This window comes from Jaculus jaculus, chromosome 16 (genome assembly GCF_020740685.1).
Source record: "Jaculus jaculus isolate mJacJac1 chromosome 16, mJacJac1.mat.Y.cur, whole genome shotgun sequence".
NCBI lineage: Eukaryota > Metazoa > Chordata > Mammalia > Rodentia > Dipodidae > Jaculus > Jaculus jaculus.
Genome location: NC_059117.1, coordinates 33,179,746 through 33,202,983, shown reverse-complemented (window position 1 = coordinate 33,202,983; position 23,238 = coordinate 33,179,746). Strand labels below are relative to the sequence as shown.

The window sequence follows — 23,238 nt, the reverse complement described above, 5'->3', positions numbered from 1 at the left end:
ATGGACAAGGGTTTATCCAAAGGAGAAATTAGCAAGTCATTTGGGAATAGAGAGCAATGTATTCCACTTCGCCAGGAATTTTGAAGTTGTCATAATTTTGGTAACATGTTTTTTTTGTTTATGAAATTTCTGGTAATACCCACTATTGTACAGTGTTTTAGGGCTACACCGTGTGAAGTTTATGGAGTCACCGCCAAATGTGACATTAAAGAGAACCTTAACAATGATACCATGAAAAGGAACAAGGCAGGGTATTGTGACATTAGACAACAAGAGCTTGTCACATCAAGAGGAGACGAGGAGGGTCAGGGAAAATGTCACTGAGGAATTTGGGGGGGCTTTTATTACATGAGGGTACCTCTATTCTGTCTGCCTCCCAGATGCATGCTGTCTGTGAAACAGCACAGTGTCTCATTAGGATTTTATTGGTAGCCAGGCCACCCGACATCAGTAACACGTGGCCCCTACCAGCAACCTTTTCAGAGATATGAAATGATTCCCTCATCTCCAGTGCCCCGTGTTCATTCTCGGGTTCCTGAACCCTTTGTTCCTATTCATTTTCCCTTCAGACCTCAGGTGTCTTTCCTACCGCAACACCTACTAGCACCCTTCAGGTTCATTTTCAAAGTTTTGGTTGGAGACTCCACACTGCCTTTCACACTACCAAGTCAAAGTTGAATGGATAACAAAGGAGCCACATGCTACATGACTAAGGCTGTGGAATGCCTCCCCACCATCTCAGACCCATGATGCAGATCTGTGATCCACATGGAGGTCACTCTACTTATCTATCACTCTTGTCTGAAAGGTTCTGCTCTATTCCCAAATGAATGACTTTCAAAGTCCAAACTCAGTGTTTCTAAGACTCTGTGCTCTTGCATGTGGTGAGGGCCTGTGGTCATTGGATCCTTGCCTTCTGGGCAAATCTGAAGCACGCAGAACTTTGCTTGTGGATGTAAACAAGTGACAAAAGAAATGGATCATAACCTTGAACCAAATATCCTTCGCATATGTATATGATTTGAAAATCCCTCTGGATTCTGGAATTTCCTGACAGTTACAGTATTTTTGAGTATCTCCTTAGAGATTCACTGGATAAATGGGAACCATGTGATAACCTGAAATTCTATGACCACTTGGACCATCTTGGGCCTCTTTCTGCACAACAATCTTAAAGCTCTAGGAAAGTGATTATACATTATTAGAAGAAAATTCTTTAGAACCCAAATTCCTTCTAGAAAAGTATTCTGTAAGAGTGACACTTGACTATAGGTGAGCCTAAATAAACTGAGATTCTGTAATTTTTAGGATATTTGAGGATCTTTAGGTTTTTGTTGTGCTGAGATAATAACAGCTTTATACAATCTATTATAATTGTTGTTAAATGTTCCTTAACATAGGTTAGAAGTTTCTAGTTAGTGCAAACAGCTAAGAACATCTGCGTTCTGCACAAGGGAACTTTGTTGAAAAATTCAACCTAAAAGTATTGTAAATGTCTACTACATAAGAAAAAAAAATCCCACAGCCTCTAGAAAATATTTAAGAAGTGCATATCTCCAGGGAAGAGGAGTGTAACACGCAGTGGTAATCCTGAGCAGATGGTTTCTACCCTGGCCCGGCCTTTCATTCAGAAACAGCACTTGTCATTTTTGCCTAGAACAAATTCACCACTGGGAGACAGAATTTCTCCCAGAAGATTGACTAATGTCCCAAAGTCAACCTCTGTCCCAGCAAGCCTGACACCAGTTAATCCAGAAGAGTGAGTTGTGCTGTCCTCCAAGGAGGCAAGCTTAGCTCTGGATGTCGGTATTGCCATCATGAGCACCCCAGTAGGGAGTAAAGAGCCACATCCTCAGGCTGTCCTCTGCTGCCTTCAGCAGGGAGCACGCCATCCTTAGCCATCCTTAGGAGCCTCTCTTTGTCTCCCACCCTTTCTCAGATCCTGCAGACTCTGCCCACAGCAGGGTGTAGATTTTACACAAAGCACCCTTTATGCTACAACCCCTTATGCTGGTCCAAATAACATTTAGTCCTTATATTTCTATTGCCAACCTCAGAAGTCTGTCACTGTGATCATATAGGCTGTCAAAATGTTCATAAAAGGGCTGGAGAGATGGCTTAGCGGTTAAGCGCTTGCCTGTGAAGCTTAAGGACCCCGGTTCAAGGCTCGGTTCCCCAGGTCCCACGTTAGCCAGATGCACAAGGGTGCGCACGCATCTGGAGTTCGTTTGCAATGGCTGGAAGCCCTGGCTCACCCATTCTCTCTCTCTCCCTCTATCTGTCTTTCTCTCTGTGTCTGTCACTCTCAAATAAATAAATTTAAAAAAAAAAGTTAAAAAAATGTTCATAAAAGAGACTTTTTTTTTAAACTCGAACTTAGGATGCTTGAAACTGTGACTTCATTCTTGTGAATTTACGTTTGCTGGTTTGTTTGTTTTCAATGTTTTCAACTTTCAGATAAATTTTCTTTTATCTTGGGCTTCAGGTATCATTTGTTCAGGGTTTTCTTTTATACAGTATGATCCACTTGTTTTCAATTTACTATAAAAACCCAAACCAAATGCACAAAAAGACAGCAGAGCAATACCTTGGGAGGTATGCCTTGTACTAAGAGACCATTTCCATCATTTTTCTGCCAACAATGAAGTTTGCTACAATGACTTCTTTGTCTTCAACTAGAACAGCCAGTTCTGCAGCAATCCCTGGCCAGCCCACAGCGTTCCTGCGCTCTGTCCTCCTGCAGTCAATGAATACCTTACATGACTAGGCACAGCCAGCCAGGCTACTCAGCTCCTTTCCAGTCGGCAGTTAGGAAGGGCACCCCTAGTCTGGCACTCCTTGAGGTGCATTTGTCAACCCAATCTTTTAAAAGAGACTTTGAGTTTTACTTTTAATTACTTTCTTTTTGACCATTGAATGTTCTAAAGCCTCCTGTAGGAATGTAGTGACCATTCATTCCATGAAAATAAAGCTTTCAACTCAGAACCTTTTTTTTTTTTTAACTGAGTACCTGCAACAGTAACTAGAGAGTAATAAGTATACGGTCCCCACTGGAAGCAGTGCTTGTACCTGGGCAGCTATTGGTGGTGTAAATCTAAGGAGAACAGAGAATCACATGCACATGTGGACCAGTTGTACTTTCAACCATGGCTTCATTTCACATCTCAGCCCCTATTGAAATATCAGTGGAAATTAAGTCCACTGCTGAACAAAACATCAATACCTTCTTGGAAGTAATCCACTGCATATCTCAACCTATCTAATAAGACAGATTGGCACAATTGTCAGAGATATCCTCTCATCCTCCACATCGCCAGCCCTTCTCTATCTGAAGCGTAATCCTACCCAAGGCCTTTGGTTTAACCTTGTCTTTGACAGCTCTGGTTCCATACTCTACTATCTATGTGCTGTGATTTTTCGGAAGACCCTCTAGACTAATCAGACAGTACCAACACTTACCTAGAATGACAGCAGACTCTGTCATTGACAAGTATTTGTCAAAGAAAAATAGATCAAGACAACCACGAAATGCATTGCAAAAAGTAGCAGCAAGCCTGAAACGAATTGTAGTGTGGCTTATTGCTAAAGGTCAGAATGAGCAGCCATTTCTTAAGAGCTTATGCACTGTTTTCAAATATAAACTTTCAATAATTTGAATTAATAGCACTCAAAAGAAAAGCACCTTTGAAAATAACGTTGAGTATATGTGATAATAGCATATAATTTAATATCATAATTTTTTTAATTTTATTTATTTATTTGAGAGTGACAGACACAGAGAGAAAGACAGATTGAGGGAGAGAGAGAGAGAATGGGCGCGCCAGGGCTTCCAGCCTCTGCAAACGAACTCCAGACACGTGCGCCCCCTTGTGCATCTGGCTAACGTGGGACCTGGGGAACCGAGCCTCGAACCGGGGTCCTTAGGCTTCACAGGCAAGCACTTAACCGCTAAGCCATCTCTCCAGCCCTAATATCATAATCTTAAACCAGCGATTTTAATTTTATTTCCTAAATGAATTTTAGTTGGAGGCACTTAAAATATCCCAGGGAAGGGGTGGGAGGGATGGATAAAGTGCTCCTTGCTCAAACCAGAATACCACTTTGCTCCCCAGACCCCATGTAAAAATCCTGTAGCTAAGCCAGTCGTGGTGGTGCACACCTTTAAGCCCAGCACGTAGTAGGCAGAGGTGGGAGGATCGCCACGAGTTCAAGGCCACCCTGAGACTCCATAGTGAATTCCAGGTCAGCCTGGGCTAGAGTGAGACCCTACCTCAAAAAAACTGAAAAGTAAATAAATAAATAAATCCTGTAGCTATGGCAGGCTGCTGTAATCCCAGTCAGCTGATACTGATGGTCAGATGGGAGGTGGAGGCAAGAGAATTTCTCAAAAGCTCAGGCAAGCCCAGCAAAGAACAGCAGAACACAACGTGATAAGCCCAGCCTCAAATGCAGGGAGGAGGGGAGGAGCAGCCTGAAAGTTGTTCTCTGAACTCCACACGCACTCTGCGGCTCACTTGCACTCACATATCCACACCCATGAATGCGCATGATGCATAAACACATAATAACAATAATAATAGTATTCACACATAGGAATAAAATTTAAGAAAAATGCTTCATGGAGATATTTGTGTGTGTGTGTGTGTGTGTGTGTGTGTGTGTGTGTGTGTGTGTGTTCAGAGAATCTTAGAAGATGTAGTCCCCACATTCTCATGAGTTGATAAAATTGTACCAGTTAAATTATAAAATCCCAGTGGAAATCATCCTACTTTCATTACAGTTATCTTTGAGGTATAAATTATGCTAATCTACTGCCTGTGAAAGTAGAAAAAAGGTGACAGCAAGGCTGATTTTTCAGCTGAAAAAAAAAACCTTTCACTCCACAGACGGTAGGTAGGGTGGTGTTTTGCTACATACTCATTCACTTACGGTTACTAAATATATGCCAGTTGAATAATTTGGCCAAATTCAGTTCACTCATGTCTTTCCTGTGACGACAAGCTTTAAATTAATAGCAGGAAATAAAAAGTAAAACTAATTTAAGAATATGCACATACTGGCTTACATCAGAATATTATTTGCAAGAGGCTGGAACTCAGTGTAATCTGCTCTGTGGTGGTTTGATTCGGGTGTCCCCCATAAACTTAGGTGTTCAGAATGCTAGATTCCCAGCTGATGGACACTTGGGGATTAATGCCTCCTGGAGGGAGTGTATTGTTGAGAGCAGGCTTATCCAGCTTCCCTTTGCCAGTGTTGGGCACACTCTCCTTTTGCTATGGTCCACCTTATGTTGGCCAGGGGTGATGTCCACCCTCTGCTCATGCTGTCGTTTTCCCTGTCATCGTGGAGCTTCCCCTCGAGCCCATAAGCCAAAATAAACCTCTTTTTTCCCACAAGCTGCTCTTGGTCGGGTGATTTCAACCAGCAGTGTGAACCTGACTGCAACATGCTCCTATGTTGGAATTTGCCAAAAGGGCTTTATTTACTGAAATAGAAAATCTCCGTGGTGTGAAGTCTTTGTCCTTACGCAGTTCTCCATGAAGCTGCCATGATTTGTCTGCCCCACCCTCCCATGATATTGAAACTAGTGGAAAAGCCTGCCCTCACGTTCTCAGGGACAAAGGTAAGCATGCAGACAGAGGTGGGTATAACAGGAACCAATGTTTACTAGTTACCACAAACCAGAGCTGAAGAGATGGTTTAGTGGTTAAGCACTTGCCTGTGAAGCCTGAGGGGCTCGATTCCCCAGGATCCACATTAGCCAGATGCACAAGGGGGCGCATGCGTCTGGAGTTTGTTTGCAGTGGCTGGAGGCTCTGGCACGCTCATTCTCTCTCTGTCTGCCTCTTTCTCTCTCTGTTGCTCTCAAATAAATAAATAAAAATAAACAAAAAATATAGTTCCTACAAACCAGGACAAGAAATCACCAAGCAAAAGGAGTTTGTCATGCGTTGGATATGAAGTTTTCCTTAAAGATCTATGGGCAGAGGGCATGGGCCTGAGCTCAGAGGAGAGGTCTAGAGCAATGCTGGGGTCATGCAGGCCTCACTTCTTCCACAGCTTACCAGATGAACTCACATCTGAATGGGCCAGCAGGTGGTAAAGCCCATCTGGAGGAAGTAGGTCACAGTGGGGGGTGGGGTGGATGTCCTTAGTGAAAGGTATTATTTTGTTCACCGTGTGCGCATGCATGTGTATGTGTGTGTGTGTGTGTGTGTGTGTGTGCGCGCGCGCGCGCGTGTGTCTCGCTTGGCTACCATGACATAAGCAGCTTCCTCTTCCACAGATTCCTGTGGCCATCATATCCTGCCTCACCTGCTGTAAGTGATGGGACCAGCCAACCATGGGCTAAAACCACTGAAGCCTTGCGCTAATGTAAACCTTTCCTCCTTTCAACTGACTTCTGTCAGAGAATTATGTCTTAGTGATGCCAAATCTGTTAGCTGGTTGCTTTGGCTGGGCACTTAGCAGTGTGTGAAGCACTGCTCCTTCGTCTTGGACCTGCCTTTTCCTCCCCCAGCTCTAGACTTACCCTGCACTGCAGGCGGCCTGCCATTTGCCTGCACATCCAAGCTCTGTTTGCTTCCGCATCATTGACCCTTGGGCCACCTGTGCCTAGAATTTGGTACGTAAGAGGCATGGTTTTCCCATAAAGGAAAGTCCTGAAAGTAGCTTTGGGATGCTGAGGCAAGATTTTGGAAATGATCTAGAAGCGACTGGAAGATAGAAGGGCACATGCCATGAATTCCCTGCCCTGGTTGGGACACGGTTAGTTCAGAACTCTGGTCCCCTGTAGATGGCAGTCTATGATGGTGATTCAGAATGCTGAGCCAAACCTACTCAAGTCTGAATTCCACTTCTATTACTTATTAGCTAAGGGAACTTGAAGAAGTTACATTTTGTAAAGTAATGTTTGTTTAGCTATAATATGAGAACATGGCACTTGACTCAGAGAGCTGTAGCATTAAAGGGTATATGATATCTCCATACCGTCTGTCTAGGAGGAAGGCATACTGACGTCCTTCACAAATCTTAACCATTGTTAGTTTTCTTAACTCTAAACCTCAGTAGAGTGCCTGCCATAAAGTTTGAGATATAAGAAAGCCAGAATAAATAGTGACTTAAGTGATTAAATAGATACTCTGTCTTTTATTACTCTTTGAAGTATTTGGTTATTTTAAACAACATTGGTCATTTTATTTTATTTTATTTTTTTAAAAGGTATTTTTTTTTTAAATTTTATTTATTTATTTGAGAGCGACAGACACAGAGAGAAAGACAGATAGAGGGAGAGAGAGAGAGTGGGCGCGCCAGGGCCTCCAGCCTCTGCAAACGAACTCCAGACGCGTGCGCCCCCTTGTGCATCTGGCTAACGTGGGACCTGGGGAACCGAGCCTCGAACCGGGGTCCTTAGGCTTCACAGGCAAGCGCTTAACCGCTAAGCCATCTCTCCAGCCCAACATTGGTCATTTTAGACTACATCTTCTAGTTTATGTAATCTAAATGGAAATCATTTAGGGGGAAAATAGAATTACTTCTCATAGTGTATATATACATACATACATATATATATATATATATATATATATATATATATATATATATATATATATATATATATATATATATTGTTTTTGCCAACCATGGAAAGAACTGCAACAGATTTTTTTTTTTTTTAAGTAAAACACATTTAAGGAGATAAGATTAAAGAATACAAAGACTTTGATCCTTAACATCTGCCTGGCAGGTCCAGAGATTGCTTTCTCTAGTAGGCTTAGAATTAAAAAGAAAAAGTGTCATACATAGGGCAACCACTTTTAGAAGACACATTCCCTTCTCTAAGTTCAAATTGTAGTAAAGATTAGCACTGCCAGGGCTTAGTTGCTTAGCTGGCTTAATTTTAAACAGCTTACTGTTCTCCTCACATAATTCAGGAGGTTATTTACTCCAGATGGTTTATTAGAACCTACTGTGTGCCAAGCCCTGGAGACAGAATCATCAGGCAGTCTCTCCCCTCAAGGTGAGTGTGGAGACAGGGCATGAACAAGGCACAGAGGATAAGGCATGTGGTAATATGGGATGGAGGTTTGGGCTGGGCCAATCTGAAGGGCCTAATGAGAGTCTGTTGAGAGTGAAAGTTTGGAAAAAGGGAACTCTTTCAGTGAGGCATCATGGAGGCTTTCTCTACCCAAAGGAGAAAGGCAGATGAGAGCATGGTAGACAAGTCCTTGACACTGAGAAACATGCTGTAGTCATCTCATTTAGTATCAACTCATTTTACTTTGCTCCTAGTATCGAGTATCAGCCTTTTATCTACTGCATTCTTACCCACTCACTGATGTACAAATCTGCCACTTAGCACTATATGAGAATTTTATTATCTTCACTAGCAAAAAAGGTGAAAAAGTCCCATTAGTTATCAACTTGAAACCCCAACATGTATTCCCTTCCACACCTTTCCAAAATAAGCTAAACTGTAGGAAATATCACAGAATATTTTAAGAAGAGCATAGAAACAAAAACAAAAAAGATCTTTATGAGAATAGGCAATGTATGTATGTGTGAACAGTTCAGCATTCTATGTCAATTCAATCACTGCTGTATTTCTGCTTTTTATCTTTCACACATATTCCTTGCATAGGCATGCATACATAATCTTTTCCTCCTCTACCAGAATATAAGTATGATGAGAGCAGGACTTTATTCAGCTCTCTTCTGTATTCCCATGGCTGAGGACAGAGTCTTTGCCATCTCAGCATCCATCCAACCACTAACTGAAGAAAACACACTACCCTGTGCTTTAATCCTGGCAAATGCATGAAATGCCTTGCTCTAAGTGACCCTTCATGCCAGATGTGACTAATCACTGAGCCAAAGGAGTGCTTGAACTGGTAAAAATGTATGGGGGAAATATGAGTGTGTGAAAACATACAGAACATCAACTCTAATACATGGGATCTAAGTAGCTTAGGAGTTCCATTAGCCTTGTACTGATCAATGGGTTAGGCAAATTAGTAATTTGTCCTTTAAGTACTTTTGGCTGAACTTGTAACAACTACTTAGATATTTATTTTTTTCCTCCTTTCTCTTTTTCTTGTAAGTGCAAGTCACACATATCTGTGACACATTGGATATCCAATATACCAGTGGGAAGCCAGACTTTCCTCCAGAGTCATCTGTACAAGGCCACCTGTTTTCTCTCCATTACAGTGAGGTACACATGAAGTGAACTGGGCATATCTGGGAACTTCCATGGGAGGTCTGCTTTGACCCTGCCCACGATCAATGAATGAAAAGTCTGCCTTGTATTACTCTGTGTGTGCAAGAAGTTCCTACAATTATATCATAGCGGGTACTCAAGGAATTATGAGGTAGAGCATGTGTGGCAAGATCCTCTGTTATCTGATGGTCACATGACTGCATAAAATATGGAATTTGCATATCGAGTTGTCAGATGATACAAATGAAATGAATTCAAATCCCATCAGAACACCTGACTGGATATCTGGTTGGGCAACAAAAGATAAGGTAAGAAATTGTTCTTACCCAAATGTGCCAAAAGACTGTTTCTTTGTGTCAGTTGGGCAAGGTACCATTCAAGTGTATCATAAATAACTGAGCTCTTTTATCAGTCCCTTATCAATTCAGCAAAAAAGGACAGCATTTCCATGACTGCAGATCCTGCTGCAATACCTTTGCTTAGTAAGCACAAACAAGGGAAGGGCTCATCAAAGGCAAACAGCTTACCCCTTCTCAAGAAAACTGGTGGGTGTCTAGAGAAAGCCTAGCCTTATTTGCTTTAAAGTTTAAAGAACTTTAGATCAAAACAAAACCCTCAATAAAACAGCCTTGGATGGAGGTTGTTTGTGAACAAAGTAAGGAATTTAACACCAAACTATTTATACCTGGCTAGGTCAAATTTAAGCAGTGGAAGCAGGCAAAGGCTGTAAACTTAAAGAACAAAGACCAGGTTATGGCAAAGGCTGTGTTTCCTGCAAAAGAGTTTTGTTTCACATAGTCGTGCAGGAGAAAATGGAACACATTGTTACTGTCACACTTCTCAGACTTTGTCCAAAAATCCAATCAGAGGGAAAACTGTCAGACTTATCTTATTAATTGTTTATGTAAGTCCTTATTTACAAATCTCTTCTCATTGGAGCTGTATCCTTTCACTTCTTTTGGTTTACTATAATAACTAATTCTGATTTTAGGCTATCATCAAGATATACTAAGCTTGGCTGGCATGTATATTCATGAGTAACAGAGTGAGAACTTTTTCTACCTAGTCAATATTCCTCCTTTTTAAAAAGAATCTATATGTAATTCTACTAACTGAAATGCTATGGCTTTTTTTTTTTTTTTTTTTTTTGTCCTCCAAAACAATAAAACAACAGAGAGTATAGAAGTGAATGGACCAAAAAAAAAAAAAAAAAAAAGTCACAATGAAACTGGTGCTAAGAAATCCCCCTATCTTCACTAAATTTAGAACTACTTTTTTTTCTATAAGGGCATTGTTATTTTCTTTTGAAACATTAGAATTTGATTTTATGCTCATCTATTTCTCACAGGGAAAAGAGAAAACAAAGGAGAAAGTCAATGAATCCCTGCCTTGAAATGAACAGGGGATCAACCTGAGGTTCAATCATGAAGAAATTGACCTATGTCTTTCTTATTTTTCAAATGTACTGGGTGATTTTTCTCAAAGAAGTAGAGTGAAATACTTCCCTCTTTCAGCTGTATTCTAGTTTGGGGACTGGGAGAAGAGATGAAGGGCAATAAGCAAGCATATATATTCCCAAGAAAAACTAATAAAAAGATGCAGAATAGGGAGCTAGGGTGACAGGGAAGACAGATAAATCCTCAATGAAGAGGTGATCTTTGTCTGTGGGAGAAAATGAGGCTGAATGAATCAGTAGTAAGGCTTACTGAGGAGTATTCCAGGGAGAAGGACCAACACATTCAGGATTGCAAGTAGGATCCTGCTTGGTGCTCCCAAGGTATAACAAGGACCAGTGTGGCTCCAACCAAATGACAGAGGTGAAGATAGCAGCCAGATGGTCATCAGGGGTAGCTACTGTAGGCTTTTGAAGGCCATGGAAAGACTTACCTTCCTATCTGAGATAGGTGAAAGCTATAGAATTCTGAGAAAAGGAGTGACAAAGACCTGATGCCCATCTTTCACAAAGAGGTCTGGCTATACTTAGAAGAAGGGAAGACATAACAAAAGGCTTTCAAGGTTTGTGTCACACACAAAAAAAGTTTTGTGTGGACTACATTGGTGGCAGTGGAGGTTGTGAAGGACCATGGAATGTGACAGAAAGAGACAACCAAGGATGCCACCAAGTGTTGCCACAAATTACCAGAGGCTGATTCATTATTGGCTGAGCTAAGAGTGTGAAAGGAGCAAGGTTGGAGGAGAAATTTTGGAGTTTGGTTTTGAATTCATTATGGTCAGTTTTGCCTTCATACTCACTGTAGGGCTGTTGAATAAGCTATTTATTTTATTCTCTGAAATCTGATGAGAGGTCATGTGAGGACGAGAGAGAGAGAGAGAGAGAGAGAGAGAATATTAATTGGGTCATTACCAGAAATGCTATTGAAAACCCAAGGCTGGATCAATCCACTTGAGGCCTCTGTACAGGCAGGGAAGTGCTAATGAATCACGTGTGGGGCCACTCCTGCATTTGGAGTTTAGAGAAGAACCAACATCATAAATAGAGAAAGGGCTTTAACAGGGGGATCATGGGATCAGGAAGCTAAGGAGGGAAGGTGAACAGTGTCCTCTCACAGATAGATGAAATGTCAAGCAGGAGGATGAGTACGCAATGGACCTTAGATCTGAGAACCAGGTGGCCACCTAGTAGGAACAGAGTGGAATGAAGAGGTAAAAGCCTGGCCCAATTGTTCAGAGCAGCGAGGACGAGGAGGAGGAGAAGCACCAGGGAAAATAAGCCTGGACAACTCTTTCAAGGACAGGCAAGGCAAGGAGAGGGGGAAATAGAGGATGGGATACTACGGCACATATGGTTACTCCAGCACATAAGGAAGCTGGGAAGAAAATCCTTAGAACCAACACGTTATCAAATAGACCTGTGGTGACTCTAAGGGATAGAGCAAGCAACACTTATCTTGGAAAGCAGACCTTTTCTTCATATAAAGTATACACCCCCACAAAAACTATCATATATGCATACTTCTTAAGATATTTTTTTAATAGGACCATTGAAAAGTGAATGGTTGGAACTGTTTGTCTTTTTTTCTTGTCTCAATCTTTTTTTGTGAGTTGTCATGTAAAGATTGTGAACATTCTGTAGCCTTCACTTTTGATTTTTCTTTTGGTTTTGACTGGGAGGCTGGAGGGTTATCCCCATGGCTAAGTGTGCTTCCTGTGCAAGCATGAGGGCCTGAGGTGACTGCTCAAGTTTGAATCTCCAGAAGCCATGTTAAACAGCTGAGTGTCGTCATCTACTTCTTCAGGGGAGCAGAGGGGAAATCATAAGAGCTTACTGGGAAAAACAAACAACAACAACAACAACAACAACAAAAACCCCAGCAGACTCCAGAATCAGTAAGTGATTTTAGCTTCAATAAGATTGGGTAGAGGAGAGAGAGTGTGCGGAATCTAAGTTTTTGCTCTGACCATTGCAAGTGAGCATGCCACAACACAGGAGAGCGTAGGGTGTGCCACATGGGCACATACATGTGCATAAACACCCTCCCCCACGCACTTCAATGTGGTAAAATTTCATAGAATTTGGCATCAAAATAAGAAGATATTTGAGAGCACAGAAAATTTTCTAGCGCTTTTCCAAATTATTCCAGCTACTTGTTTTTGTTTTTGGGTTTTTTTTTTTTTTTCCAACAAGGCCAGGTCAGATGACTTTTAAAAGATCTCAGAGTTTCTCTGTTACTCTAAGACAGGATTTATGTGGATGCATTGTTATATGTCAATGACATGGAAGACTGGAATGTGGAAGATAGTTCTCTTAAAGAGTGGAATGCTCTAAGTAAGCTAACAAATTCTGAGACTAGCTAATGTGATGAAATTTGTTTTGAGGGAAGGTAATGTTCCAATCACAATGCAATCACAGCTCCATTGATTGTGATTCAGGAGAATATACTTGAATACTGAATAAATGACATTTCATTGCAACAGCAGTTAGGATTTGCTTCAAAAAAGTAACACATGACTTTTGTAATTTGCCACTCTACTACTATGTAAAACAGATATTATTATTATTTAAATTATTTATTTGCAAGCAGAGAGAGAGAAGAGATACAGAGAGAGAATGGGCATGCCAGGGCCTCCAGCTACTGCAAATGAACTCCAGACACATGTGCCCCTTGTACATCTGGCTTACATGGGTCCTGGTGAACCAAACCTGGGTCCTTGGGCTTTGCAGGCAAATGCCTTAACTGCTAAACCATCTCTCCAGCCCAAAACAAATATTATTTTTTAATCAACTAAAACAAGCAGAGGTAGAATTAACAGCATTACTAAATTTCCTCTTCAAATACTAACCAATTGTATCCTTTATGTTTTCCCATTGCTCATTAACCATTTTATAGTGTCATTATTAAGAACACTGTCTCTAATTGCCAGTAATTCCTACCTGGCAAAGTTACCAAATAAACTGGATTAATTTTCTTCCTGCAGCAGAAGTCTTTGGATGCATTTAATTCATAATGTGTACACAATCACCCTTCACTCAATACACTCGTATTACTTACAGTCTCCTATGTACTTGTATGCATAAACTCTTCTTTGAATAATAAAGCCAACACTATGTTTTTCTTGTGTAGTTTATGGTCTCTTTAGTATGGCTTTATTGCCCTCAACATTTTCTTGGTGTAAACTACTGGGCATGGGAACAAAATTTCCTTTGTAACTGATACCTAAATTCCTATTCTGCTTTAAGCATCTAATTTGTACTGTAAAGACATATAATTTAAGACTTGTAGCTCTATCACAAAAGTACAACTATTTCCCCTGATCTCTAATTTTCTGAGCCGTACTGGGTGTAATTTAAATTTTTTGCATGTTTTTAACTGCCATTTAAATCAGTATACATCAGCAGCCTTTGTACATTGACAAACTGGGAAAAAGATGCCTTGTTCTCTGGTGTTAGAGGAACATTGCTTTTTCAGGTCAGCAGGTGCAAGGGGACTCATTCATAAAACTTGCTTCAAATTGGTCAGAGTGACTGTGTGGAAATACAATGCTGCCTCACAAGAACTTGACTAATCCTTTATAAATACATCAATTTTAAAAATACTACTATTATTAGTAAATCCTAGAGGCAGAAGGAACTTTTGTTTTCTTTGTGTATTAGGAACAAAATCCATTCTGTTGACCTAAGTTTTGGTTGCTTGTTAGGATGTATGTTAACTAAATCTTGAACTTTATTATTGAAATTGGATAAGTGATTCTTGATGGAAAGTCTGCTCAACAAATACATGTGCCATTTGACAGATAAGCAATAATGAGTGTTTCTCTGTCCTTTGCCTTATGCCTCACTTATTTTGAAATCAATATGTATGCTCCCGTATAACCACAGGACAAAAACTTATTCTAATTTGTCCTGATAGCTAAGTAAATGTCCCCAAGGGGGGGAAAAAAAAAACATCAGGCAACTATTTATGAAACAGTGAAAAGAAGAGAGCTGGATGGTTGCATTATAAACCCTTGCACATCAGGTTGTGACTTGACAGCCCCCTCCTTAGCTTTGGGCAGAAACTGCCTTCATCAAAGCCTAGGAGGAAATTTTACCATATAAACGTACAGTTACCAATAAACTCTCCTCCACTGGAGGAGTCATAGTAAGTCATAGTAAGTAGAATTAAAGAGCTTGGTGACCAGAGAAGAATAAAGTCTGAATAAAATATGGTGATAGAGACCGCTTGTACACAAATCAGCTGAAGACTACCACTGATGCTTATTCTGCTGTGTGGTTTGCCACAGTACAAGACCACTACCTTACCCTTGATTTTTTGATTGCCTAAGTCCAAAGTCCCAACGTTCCTCTCATACAGTTTGACTTGAGCTGACCTTTTTGACTTAGAAAGGTCAGGCACCATGATCCCTATTTTACAGAGGGAGACAGCAAACTTTATCAAGAGGTGACTCCTTCAAGCAAGATACCTGGCAAGAGGCATGCTTGAATTTAAAGTGCCAGCCTTGTTCCCCGGGCTCTGCTTCTCAGTCTTAGAAAATGAACTCAGTAAGGGATAAATTAGCTACACCAGGTTTTGTTGTTGTTTAGAGAGAGAGAGAAAGAAAGGAAAAAAAAAAGTTCCAGTGGTGGCTTAAAGCATGAATGAATATTGCTCCAGGGCATTTCATTCATTGGAACTGAATCTAATCATAGAGGAAACCTGCCTGCTGCTGCTCTATAGTGCACCAGTGAATGGAAGACTGAGTCCCATTCGAAACTAGCATCTCCATCACCTTGAGACAAACTCAAGTCAGTGCCAACACTGGAAGAAAAAAAAAAAAGTGGGGCACAGTCTTACAGGGCATGTCCTCAAGGATATGCTGGAAACCCTGCATCGGTTTCTGCAAGTACATCACCCTCTTTTCCTAACTTCCATTCATGAACTGTTTTCCCAGCGCCGTGGAGCCACGCACAGTGTGTCCTGGTTAACAGTTAGCTATTGCTGTCACACCAGGGCGGAAATGCTTGACACCTGGCTTCTATGAGGCAGCTGGGGATGGTGGACCCTGCCACACACCAACCCTCTTCAACTCTCGGAGCTGACATCCACCTCCTACCTACCTGTCCTAAGGCTCTGGCCAGGGGCCACTCATCCGTGCCAGCCCGAGACTACGGTTTAAAGAGAAGAAAAGAAAGAACACAACTTACCACTTTGGCCCAATCCAAGAACGAGAGAAAACACCCAGGCCGCCCGGAGAATCGAGGCAGGACCTCCGTGGCAGTTTTGCAGGCAGACGAATGCAGCGGTAAAAGAAGCCAGGGCCGAGCCGCACATACTGCAAGGCAGCCCGCCCCGCGCCCGACGCCCGGCGGCTCTCCGGACGCGCTCGCGCCCCCGGGGCGCACCGTGCGGCTGGCGGCCCGAGAGTCCCTACGACCTTTCCCGCTGGCCGGCTAGACCGACCCCGCTGCTCCGAGTAAGCAGTGCAGGTAGGTGGGCCCAGTCACCTCTAGGCATCTCAGGGCCCCCGCGGCCCTTCCAGGAAAAATAAAAAAAATAAAAAAAAACACCCCCTTCCGTCCAACAGGCTAGGGCCCGCGGCGGCGACGCGAGCGAGGGCTCCGCAGCTCCTCTCCGGGACAAAGAAAAGAGCTTTTGTTTCTCTCCAGCCGACGGGGCTCTGCTGCATAAATCAGCTTAGCCCAGAGCCAAACACAATCAAACCCAAACAAAGCCCGAAGCCTGGGGGGGGGGGGGGGGAGGCACCCTAATGTAATTCACTGGGTGATGCTGCTTTTGTGGGAGGGGACGCTTGGCATGCCGAAGGAGGGAAAAGTCCGTGGCGCATAAGTGGGCTCAAGCTGCTTCCACAGGTGGGCAGGGAGGCCAGCGCCGCAAATTTGGGCAGCGGGGGCAGCTGGCCGTGGACGACGCGACAGTGTCCCCAGCTTGGAGAGAGAGAGGGAGAGAGAGAGAAGTGAGGGAGAGAGAGAGAAGCTCCTGGCGTCCGCAGCTGGGGAGGCGACTCCGCGAGCGCCCTAGAAGTGTGTCTGGACAGCCCCAGGCACGGAGCGAGGCATCGCCGCCGCCTGCCGGGCCGGGAGTGGAGCTCTAGGCGGCCAGCGCAGGAGGGGGAGGTTCCCGCGGGGGTGCGGGGGGCCCGGCCTGGCTGTGGCGGGGCGGGGGCTTTGTGCCCTGGTCCTTTTGGCTCCAGCGCGCTGCTCAGGCGTCCCGCCGCCCAGAGCCCCTGGCAGCTGGCGCGCTCCGGGGCTGCGCTCGGAGACGGTGCGAGGGAGGGAAGGAGGGAGGGAGGGAGAGGCTGGCGAGGGGCGGGGATGGGGTGGTCATGCCCAGCCCCCTCCTTTCCCCCCCCAACCCCCACCCCTCCAAGGCGGGCTCCCTGCCTTCGGGTGGCTGGGCGCGATCCTGGCCCCGAGTTGCTAGGAAACCACCCCACGCTACAGTGCGCCTCACCAGGGTCGCCCGCGAGCGCCGTGGCCGCCGGGGCCGCAGCGGCAGCAGCTCGGAGCGGCGTGGGCGGGACATTGGTGAGGCATGAAGTCACCGCGGCCCACACTCGCTCTTTTGTTTTCTTCACTCCAGCGCTCTCTCTCTCTCTCTCTCTCTCTCTCTCTCTCTCTCTCTCTCTCTCTCTCTCTCTCTCTCTCTCTTTTCTCCCCCTCCAATCTGATCGTTGTCATTCCCATCGTTCACAAGAATTCCTGATGCGCAGAGGCGCAATAGGAATCGCACGCCCCGTTCCTTTTGCCCTCCTTCCCCCACCCGCCGGCCCCGAATCCTGCACCCATCGCTCGCCTAGCGGGTGTGGTGGGAGACTTGCCCAGCACCAGTGGCATCTCCCCCCTTAAAATCTCTCATTCTTGTGCTGGGCGTTCCTTTGTTCAGAGATACTGCCCCTCAGCTGCTTGATACAAAGTGGAATCCAGGGGTCTCCTCTTGCCCCTCTCCCCAACACAGCCTGCTTCTGCCCTAAGTGCGCGCTGCCCACTTTGTTTGCAGACTTAAGAGCTTGCCTTCTGTCCATCCCAAGGCTGTCCTCGGACTCCCCAGCCCTTGGAGCGTCGCATAAATCCACAAGGACTGGTCCTGGAGCTAGTGGCCTAGATGCAAGGCTGCCCTTTCACGCACAGCCTCAACCATGAGCGGGAGAGCCTGGCTTTTTTTCTCCAGGGTCTGGTCGGCTCGAGCCTTTGCTCACCACTTTCAAAGTCACCTTTTCAGTAAACTGAACCAAGAAGTTACAGATGGGTACAGCGGAGGGGAGAGGGGAACCGTTTGTGTCTGTTTGCGTCTCAGACTTCGGCGCGCAGCGGGGGAGCAGAGTCAGCTGTACCCCGCCCCCCCCCCCCCCCGCCAGGAAGATCGGGCCGTAGAACCCAGTACTCCGGGCTCAGAACGACTTGACAATTTTGAGACAGGATGGTGATGGGTACTTCGCCTTGGAACAATTGTTTCCTGCGTCCTCAAGTCTGACCTTCCACTTTCTGAGTAGCTTACCCAGTCTCTTTAGCATTAGCCAGCCCTCCTCTTACAGGCATCAGGCCAGTCCAGCCAGGTCAAGGTGAAGTATGCGGGAGTTTCCCTCCTTGTTTAATAGCTTCCGTCTTCTTATTTAGAGTAAAGAAAACAAGTAGGAGGCCCTCTTTTTTTTTTTCTCTCCCCGTATCTAATTGTTAACCAAGTGAATGGAAAGTACCTGGTTTAAAAAAAAAGAAACTTCAAAAACTCCCCCCCCTTTTTTCCAGGTGTGTATTGCACACATTAAACGGCACCCGAATAATGCAGGCGAATCAGGAATCATTGGTTTACATGCCCAGCATCTACAAATCGGAATCTCTTGAGCAAGCAAACATATATTCCACACCTCACACACCAATGCGGACAGTTTTACTTCAAGCGTGAAAAGGAAACAGAGCCCATGCCAGCCCCATTTTATCTTCACATTTTCACTCCTTGGTTCCAACTTCTAAACAGCTATGGCTTTGTTTTTGGCGGTTTCAAAAGAAGAGTAGGAAAAGGTGAGATGGAGGTGAGGGTATGAAAATAAGAACACAAAAGTAGCACATCAAGATCTGACTAGTGATTGTTGAATTCGTAGCATGAGTATTTTTCTAGATATTATATCTATGGAATGCAGTGCTGCAATAAAGAGGAAAAAAAATCAGGGCTGTGAGGATGGCTCAGCAGTTAAAGGTACTTGCTTGGAAAGCTTCACACCCCCACCCCCTTGGGGTTCAATTCTCCAGTATCCACTGAAGCCAGACTCAAAAGGTGCTGCATGCATTTGGAGTTCATTTGCAGCCACAAAAGCCCTGGTGTGCCCAGGCATGTGTTCTTTCTCTTCCCCTCCTCCCTCATAAGTAAATAAAATAATAACATTAAATTAAAATCAATAAGGACCATTGACATGTGTTTGGAAGTTCACACCACACCATAAAGTAATTATTACATCAAAGTTTCACTGGCATGGGGCTGGAGAGATTGCTCAGGGGCTATGCTGTGTGCCTGCTAAGCCTCACAGCCTGGGTTTGATTCCTCGGTCCATAAAGCTAGATGCACAATGTGGCACAAACATTTGGAGTTTATTTGCAGTGGCAGGCAGCTCTGGTGTCCTCTCTCTCTCTCTCTCTCTCTCTCTCTCTCTCTCTCTCTGTCTCTCTTTACAAGTAAATATTAAATAAGTTTATATTTATTATTTGTAATGATAAATAAGTTTGTACAATGGAATAGGTATGACTATGGCATTAATGAAATATGCACTAATTTTTGTAATTTTGTATTTTTAGGTTTTGATACATTTTATATAAGAAGTCCAAATAAGTGTAATAAAAGAAATAAAATGAAGTCCACAAAGCTGTTTGAGCAAAGTTGGAAGCCCATGAGAAAGATAGATATTCACATTTTGTGATTGGATGTCCCTGCAAACAAAGGTCAGAGGCCAGTTTTATGGAGATAGTGAAGAGTAAGCCTGGCGTCCCTTACCACTGGTGTCCCTACTGCCATATCCCAGCTGGGAAGAAGGTGTGGTCCTGATTATCAAAATAAACTAAGAATAATATTCTAAATGTTGGCTGTGATCCTGCAGGAAGTTATTTACAAGTAAGGTATCGATGGTAAACTTAGGGCTATGAAGGCACAATTAAAACCTTCGGCAATCCCGCAAATCACCCCTTGGAATTTCGTACAGTGAATGTACTAATTTAGGAACAGAGTTGGTTTGTTTTCAATCCATGTATCTTTTCTTTTGTGAAGAAGAAAATGCGTATGATAGAATGAAGAAATACAGTATTAGCTTCATTATATTACCTGAAGAATTTGAACAGAGAAAAAATGTTCAAGAAAATGATGACTAATTCCTGTTTTCTATCACATTCTTTCGTCTTGTTTTGAAGTTTCTGACAGCTATTTTTTCATCATCTGTGATAATGAGAGCAAATGAAATTCACAGATAGTCTAAAAACAACCTTCTAACTATTCATTTCAGCCTTCGTATCATCAGATTCTTTGAATTGTTAACAAGTCATAAAAATGAGATAATGTAAGTTTCTTCCCCACTTCTTTAACCTTGATTTCCTACTAGTTCAGTTTATGGTGGGAATGAGTCAGCTGGAAGTGGGTAGCAGGTGTGACAGAGACATCTGAGACATGCTTTCTTTTATTAATGTGCCAACTTGGACCTAATTTTGCCCAAATGATTGACTGCATAGTTGCACCTACCACCCTATTCCCCATTTAATAGTATGTCTTTCTGAAGTGGAGGTCGCCTACTCAGTAGCTATTCTGAAGCTGAGGTCACCTACTCAATGGATGATCACATATTCTCTATGAGCTTCCCTTGTCTACAAGAAATAAGAGGTAATAAATGGTCTGACCATTGGGAAATGATATTGTGACAATGTCTTCTAGCTCCTTCCATAAGTGATAAAGAATGCAAGACACTGGAGGATGTCCATTTTCACTAGAATGTGAAAGTGTTTCTCACCATTGGGAGGATTACAGATGCCTACCACATAATCACTTTAGAGTAGTTCTCAACTCTTAATTCCTTCTTTACTCTTTGATGTTCTAAATCACTACTGTACATAACATAGTCATCTGACAGGTAAGATCCTAAAATGCACATCACTATAAAGAATCTTTTCCATGATGGTTTAATACATAGACTCCTCAATGTCTCCATCAATACTTACAGACAAAGCTAGTGTCAGGTACAAATTATTAGAAAAAAAAAAAAAGAACTGCTGGAGCCAGTGACTCTTGCCAAGATAGTCAATGGATGACATAGTTTATGAGTTGTTAATTTTTTCTGAAACTTGGGATTAACTTGGGAAGTGGTGGGTGAAGGTTAAATTCTTCCCTGAGGAAATTCCCAGAAACTGAAGTAGGCCAACATGCAGTAGGTTCTCAAGAAGATCTCTTTATACAGGGACCAACTCATGATTCATGATGCTGACCTGGTTCCATTGTATAAATATGGAAACTCAGACACCAGTTGGAAAAGATACGATATCCTCACACTTCTTAGAGAGAATTTCTGGGCAGCCATGAATCAGAACTTTGAATCTCCTGACCCAACACATGGAATTGATGTCACTTGATTTAAGTAATAGAGTCATATTGTGACTGATATAAGTTAAAAAATAACTTTGAAAGAACTTGGGAGGCTGCAGAATCATAAGCAGGTGATAAAACCACGATTGAATAAGGCCAGAAAACAAATGGTGCATTTGCCCCAGCAGTAAGAGTCTCAGTTACAGGAATCAGTTTGAGTCACATCTTCTTTGGACCAACCACTTTGTTCAAGATTGGTAATCATCATTAGAAATGCCTTATTTTCAGAACTTTTGCCATATGCCAGTGCACTAGAAAATTGAGGATGGAGAAGGGGAGGAGGAGCCTTTTTTTTGGCTTCCTATGTGAAAAAATGTGGGAACTTTCAAGTGAAACATTTTATCTGCTCATAGCTAATTCTAGCTTTCTTTTATCCTTTTATAGCTTGCAGCAAACTGATGCTTATTTAATTTTTAGTTCATCTTCATAATGATAATAAAGATGTGATGATGCTTGAATTAATCTCTTAGCTTTGCACAGTTCTGTGTGGACTCAAGTCTGTAGCAGAAGTCCCTTATCTGGTCTTACCCAGTTCACTGCTTCATTGCACATAGCTTGAAGTGCTGGGAAGTTGATGCTGTCTTAACTGCTCACTGACCAGATGGGGAGAGAGGTATAAATACATCAGTTCCCCTGCTTTTTCTATAAAATAAATTGGGGCCCTGTGTTCTCTACTATTTTTGGACAGTTTTTTTTTCTTTTTAGTTTTAATCTATCATAACTTCATGCTAATAAAATAAATGAGGTATTAGAATAGTGGAATTAACTAAAATGTCAGATTATTATAAGAGTTTGTAAATATTTTAAAACTTTATAAATTCTTCCTAAAGTAGTAAACGTGGTTTTCCTGGACCGTTCTAAAATAGTAGAAGTGCTGTAACTATAACACATCACATTTTGAGACTATTGAGCACATTTCTCCCTGAACTCCCCCCAAGGAAATAAGCCACCATTGCTCACCATGTTAACCTAATCCACACACATCTCACTGGCTGTTTCCCTCTCCCTTACTTCCCCACTACCTCTGGTATTTCCTTGTCTCAAGGAGGAACCTAAACTAAGGCAAGTAATAAATGTAAATGAGACTAACCTTTGGTGTCCTGCATATGAAAAATCGAATTCTCCTCCTGTGTAGCTATAAGGAAACCACAGAAAAAGCATGAGAGCATTGAAATATGAAAAAAAAAAAAAACATCTGTTTCAGTCTGCTACTTAATAGCAGTTGAGTCATGGGCAAGCTATTTAATTTCCCTGGATCTCCATTTATTCATTTTTGCAACAATAGTATTCAAATAACTACCAAAATTTCAAATTAAGATGGGATAATATATTTCTAATCCAATAGCTAAAATCCAGACCACTGATAGCCCTGAATTCTGGCAAGGAGGGAGAGCAAGAGGAACCACATTCATTGTTGGGGAGAGCCCAGAATGGCATGGACCCCTCAGAAGACACTTTGGAAGTTTCTGAAAAACAAACCAAGTGATCTTACAATTGTATCATTTGGCATTTACCCAAAGGAGTTGAAAACAAGTCCACATAAAGCATTCACAGGCCATTTATAGTACTTTTAATCATAATTACCCAAACTTGAAACCACTTAAGATATTCTTCAACAGGTTAATGGATAAATAAAATATAATACGTCTAGACAATGGGATATGTCCCAGTACCAAAAATAAATGTGTTATGTAACAACTTAAAGACATTGAGGGTGGGGCTGGGGAAATGATTCTGCCATAAAAAGCACTTGCTTCCAAAGCTTGAAGACCTCTGTTCAATTCCCCAGTATTTATGTAAAGCCAGATGTATGAAGTGGCACATGCTTCTGGAGTTAGTTTGCAGTGGCAATGTTGCAGACATTCTCTGGAAAGGTTACTCTAATGCGTGAAAAGTAGAGGAATTTATTTATTCGGGGGCCAAAGAACTTGAGATAGTTCTCCAAAGAAG

The 23,238-nt window shown here is 42.6% G+C and overlaps 1 protein-coding gene and 1 long non-coding RNA gene across 4 annotated transcripts in view; one reads left to right on the top strand and one right to left on the bottom strand.

The window, feature by feature from the left end:
• Nucleotides 1-16,020, bottom strand: part of Itgb8 (integrin subunit beta 8) — a 99,429-nt gene extending 83,409 nt beyond the window's left edge. For both annotated transcript variants that reach the window (XM_004652825.2, XM_045135872.1), the window contains exon 1: nt 15,864-16,020. In XM_004652825.2, coding sequence (XP_004652882.2) covers nt 15,864-15,990 — 127 coding nt within the window. In that variant the 5' untranslated portion in view covers nt 15,991-16,020. The remainder of the gene's footprint in view (nt 1-15,863) is intronic.
• A 5-nt stretch (nt 16,021-16,025) lies between these two features.
• On the top strand, nt 16,026-19,705 carry LOC123455311. Of its 2 annotated transcripts, none has more exons than XR_006633826.1 (3): nt 16,026-16,145; nt 18,423-18,695; nt 19,464-19,705. It is a non-coding gene; the product is annotated as an uncharacterized LOC123455311 (long non-coding RNA). The 2 variants fall into 2 exon arrangements; XR_006633825.1 differs by lacking the exon at nt 16,026-16,145 and adding an exon at nt 16,471-16,529.
• Nucleotides 19,706-23,238: the final 3,533 nt, after the last annotated feature.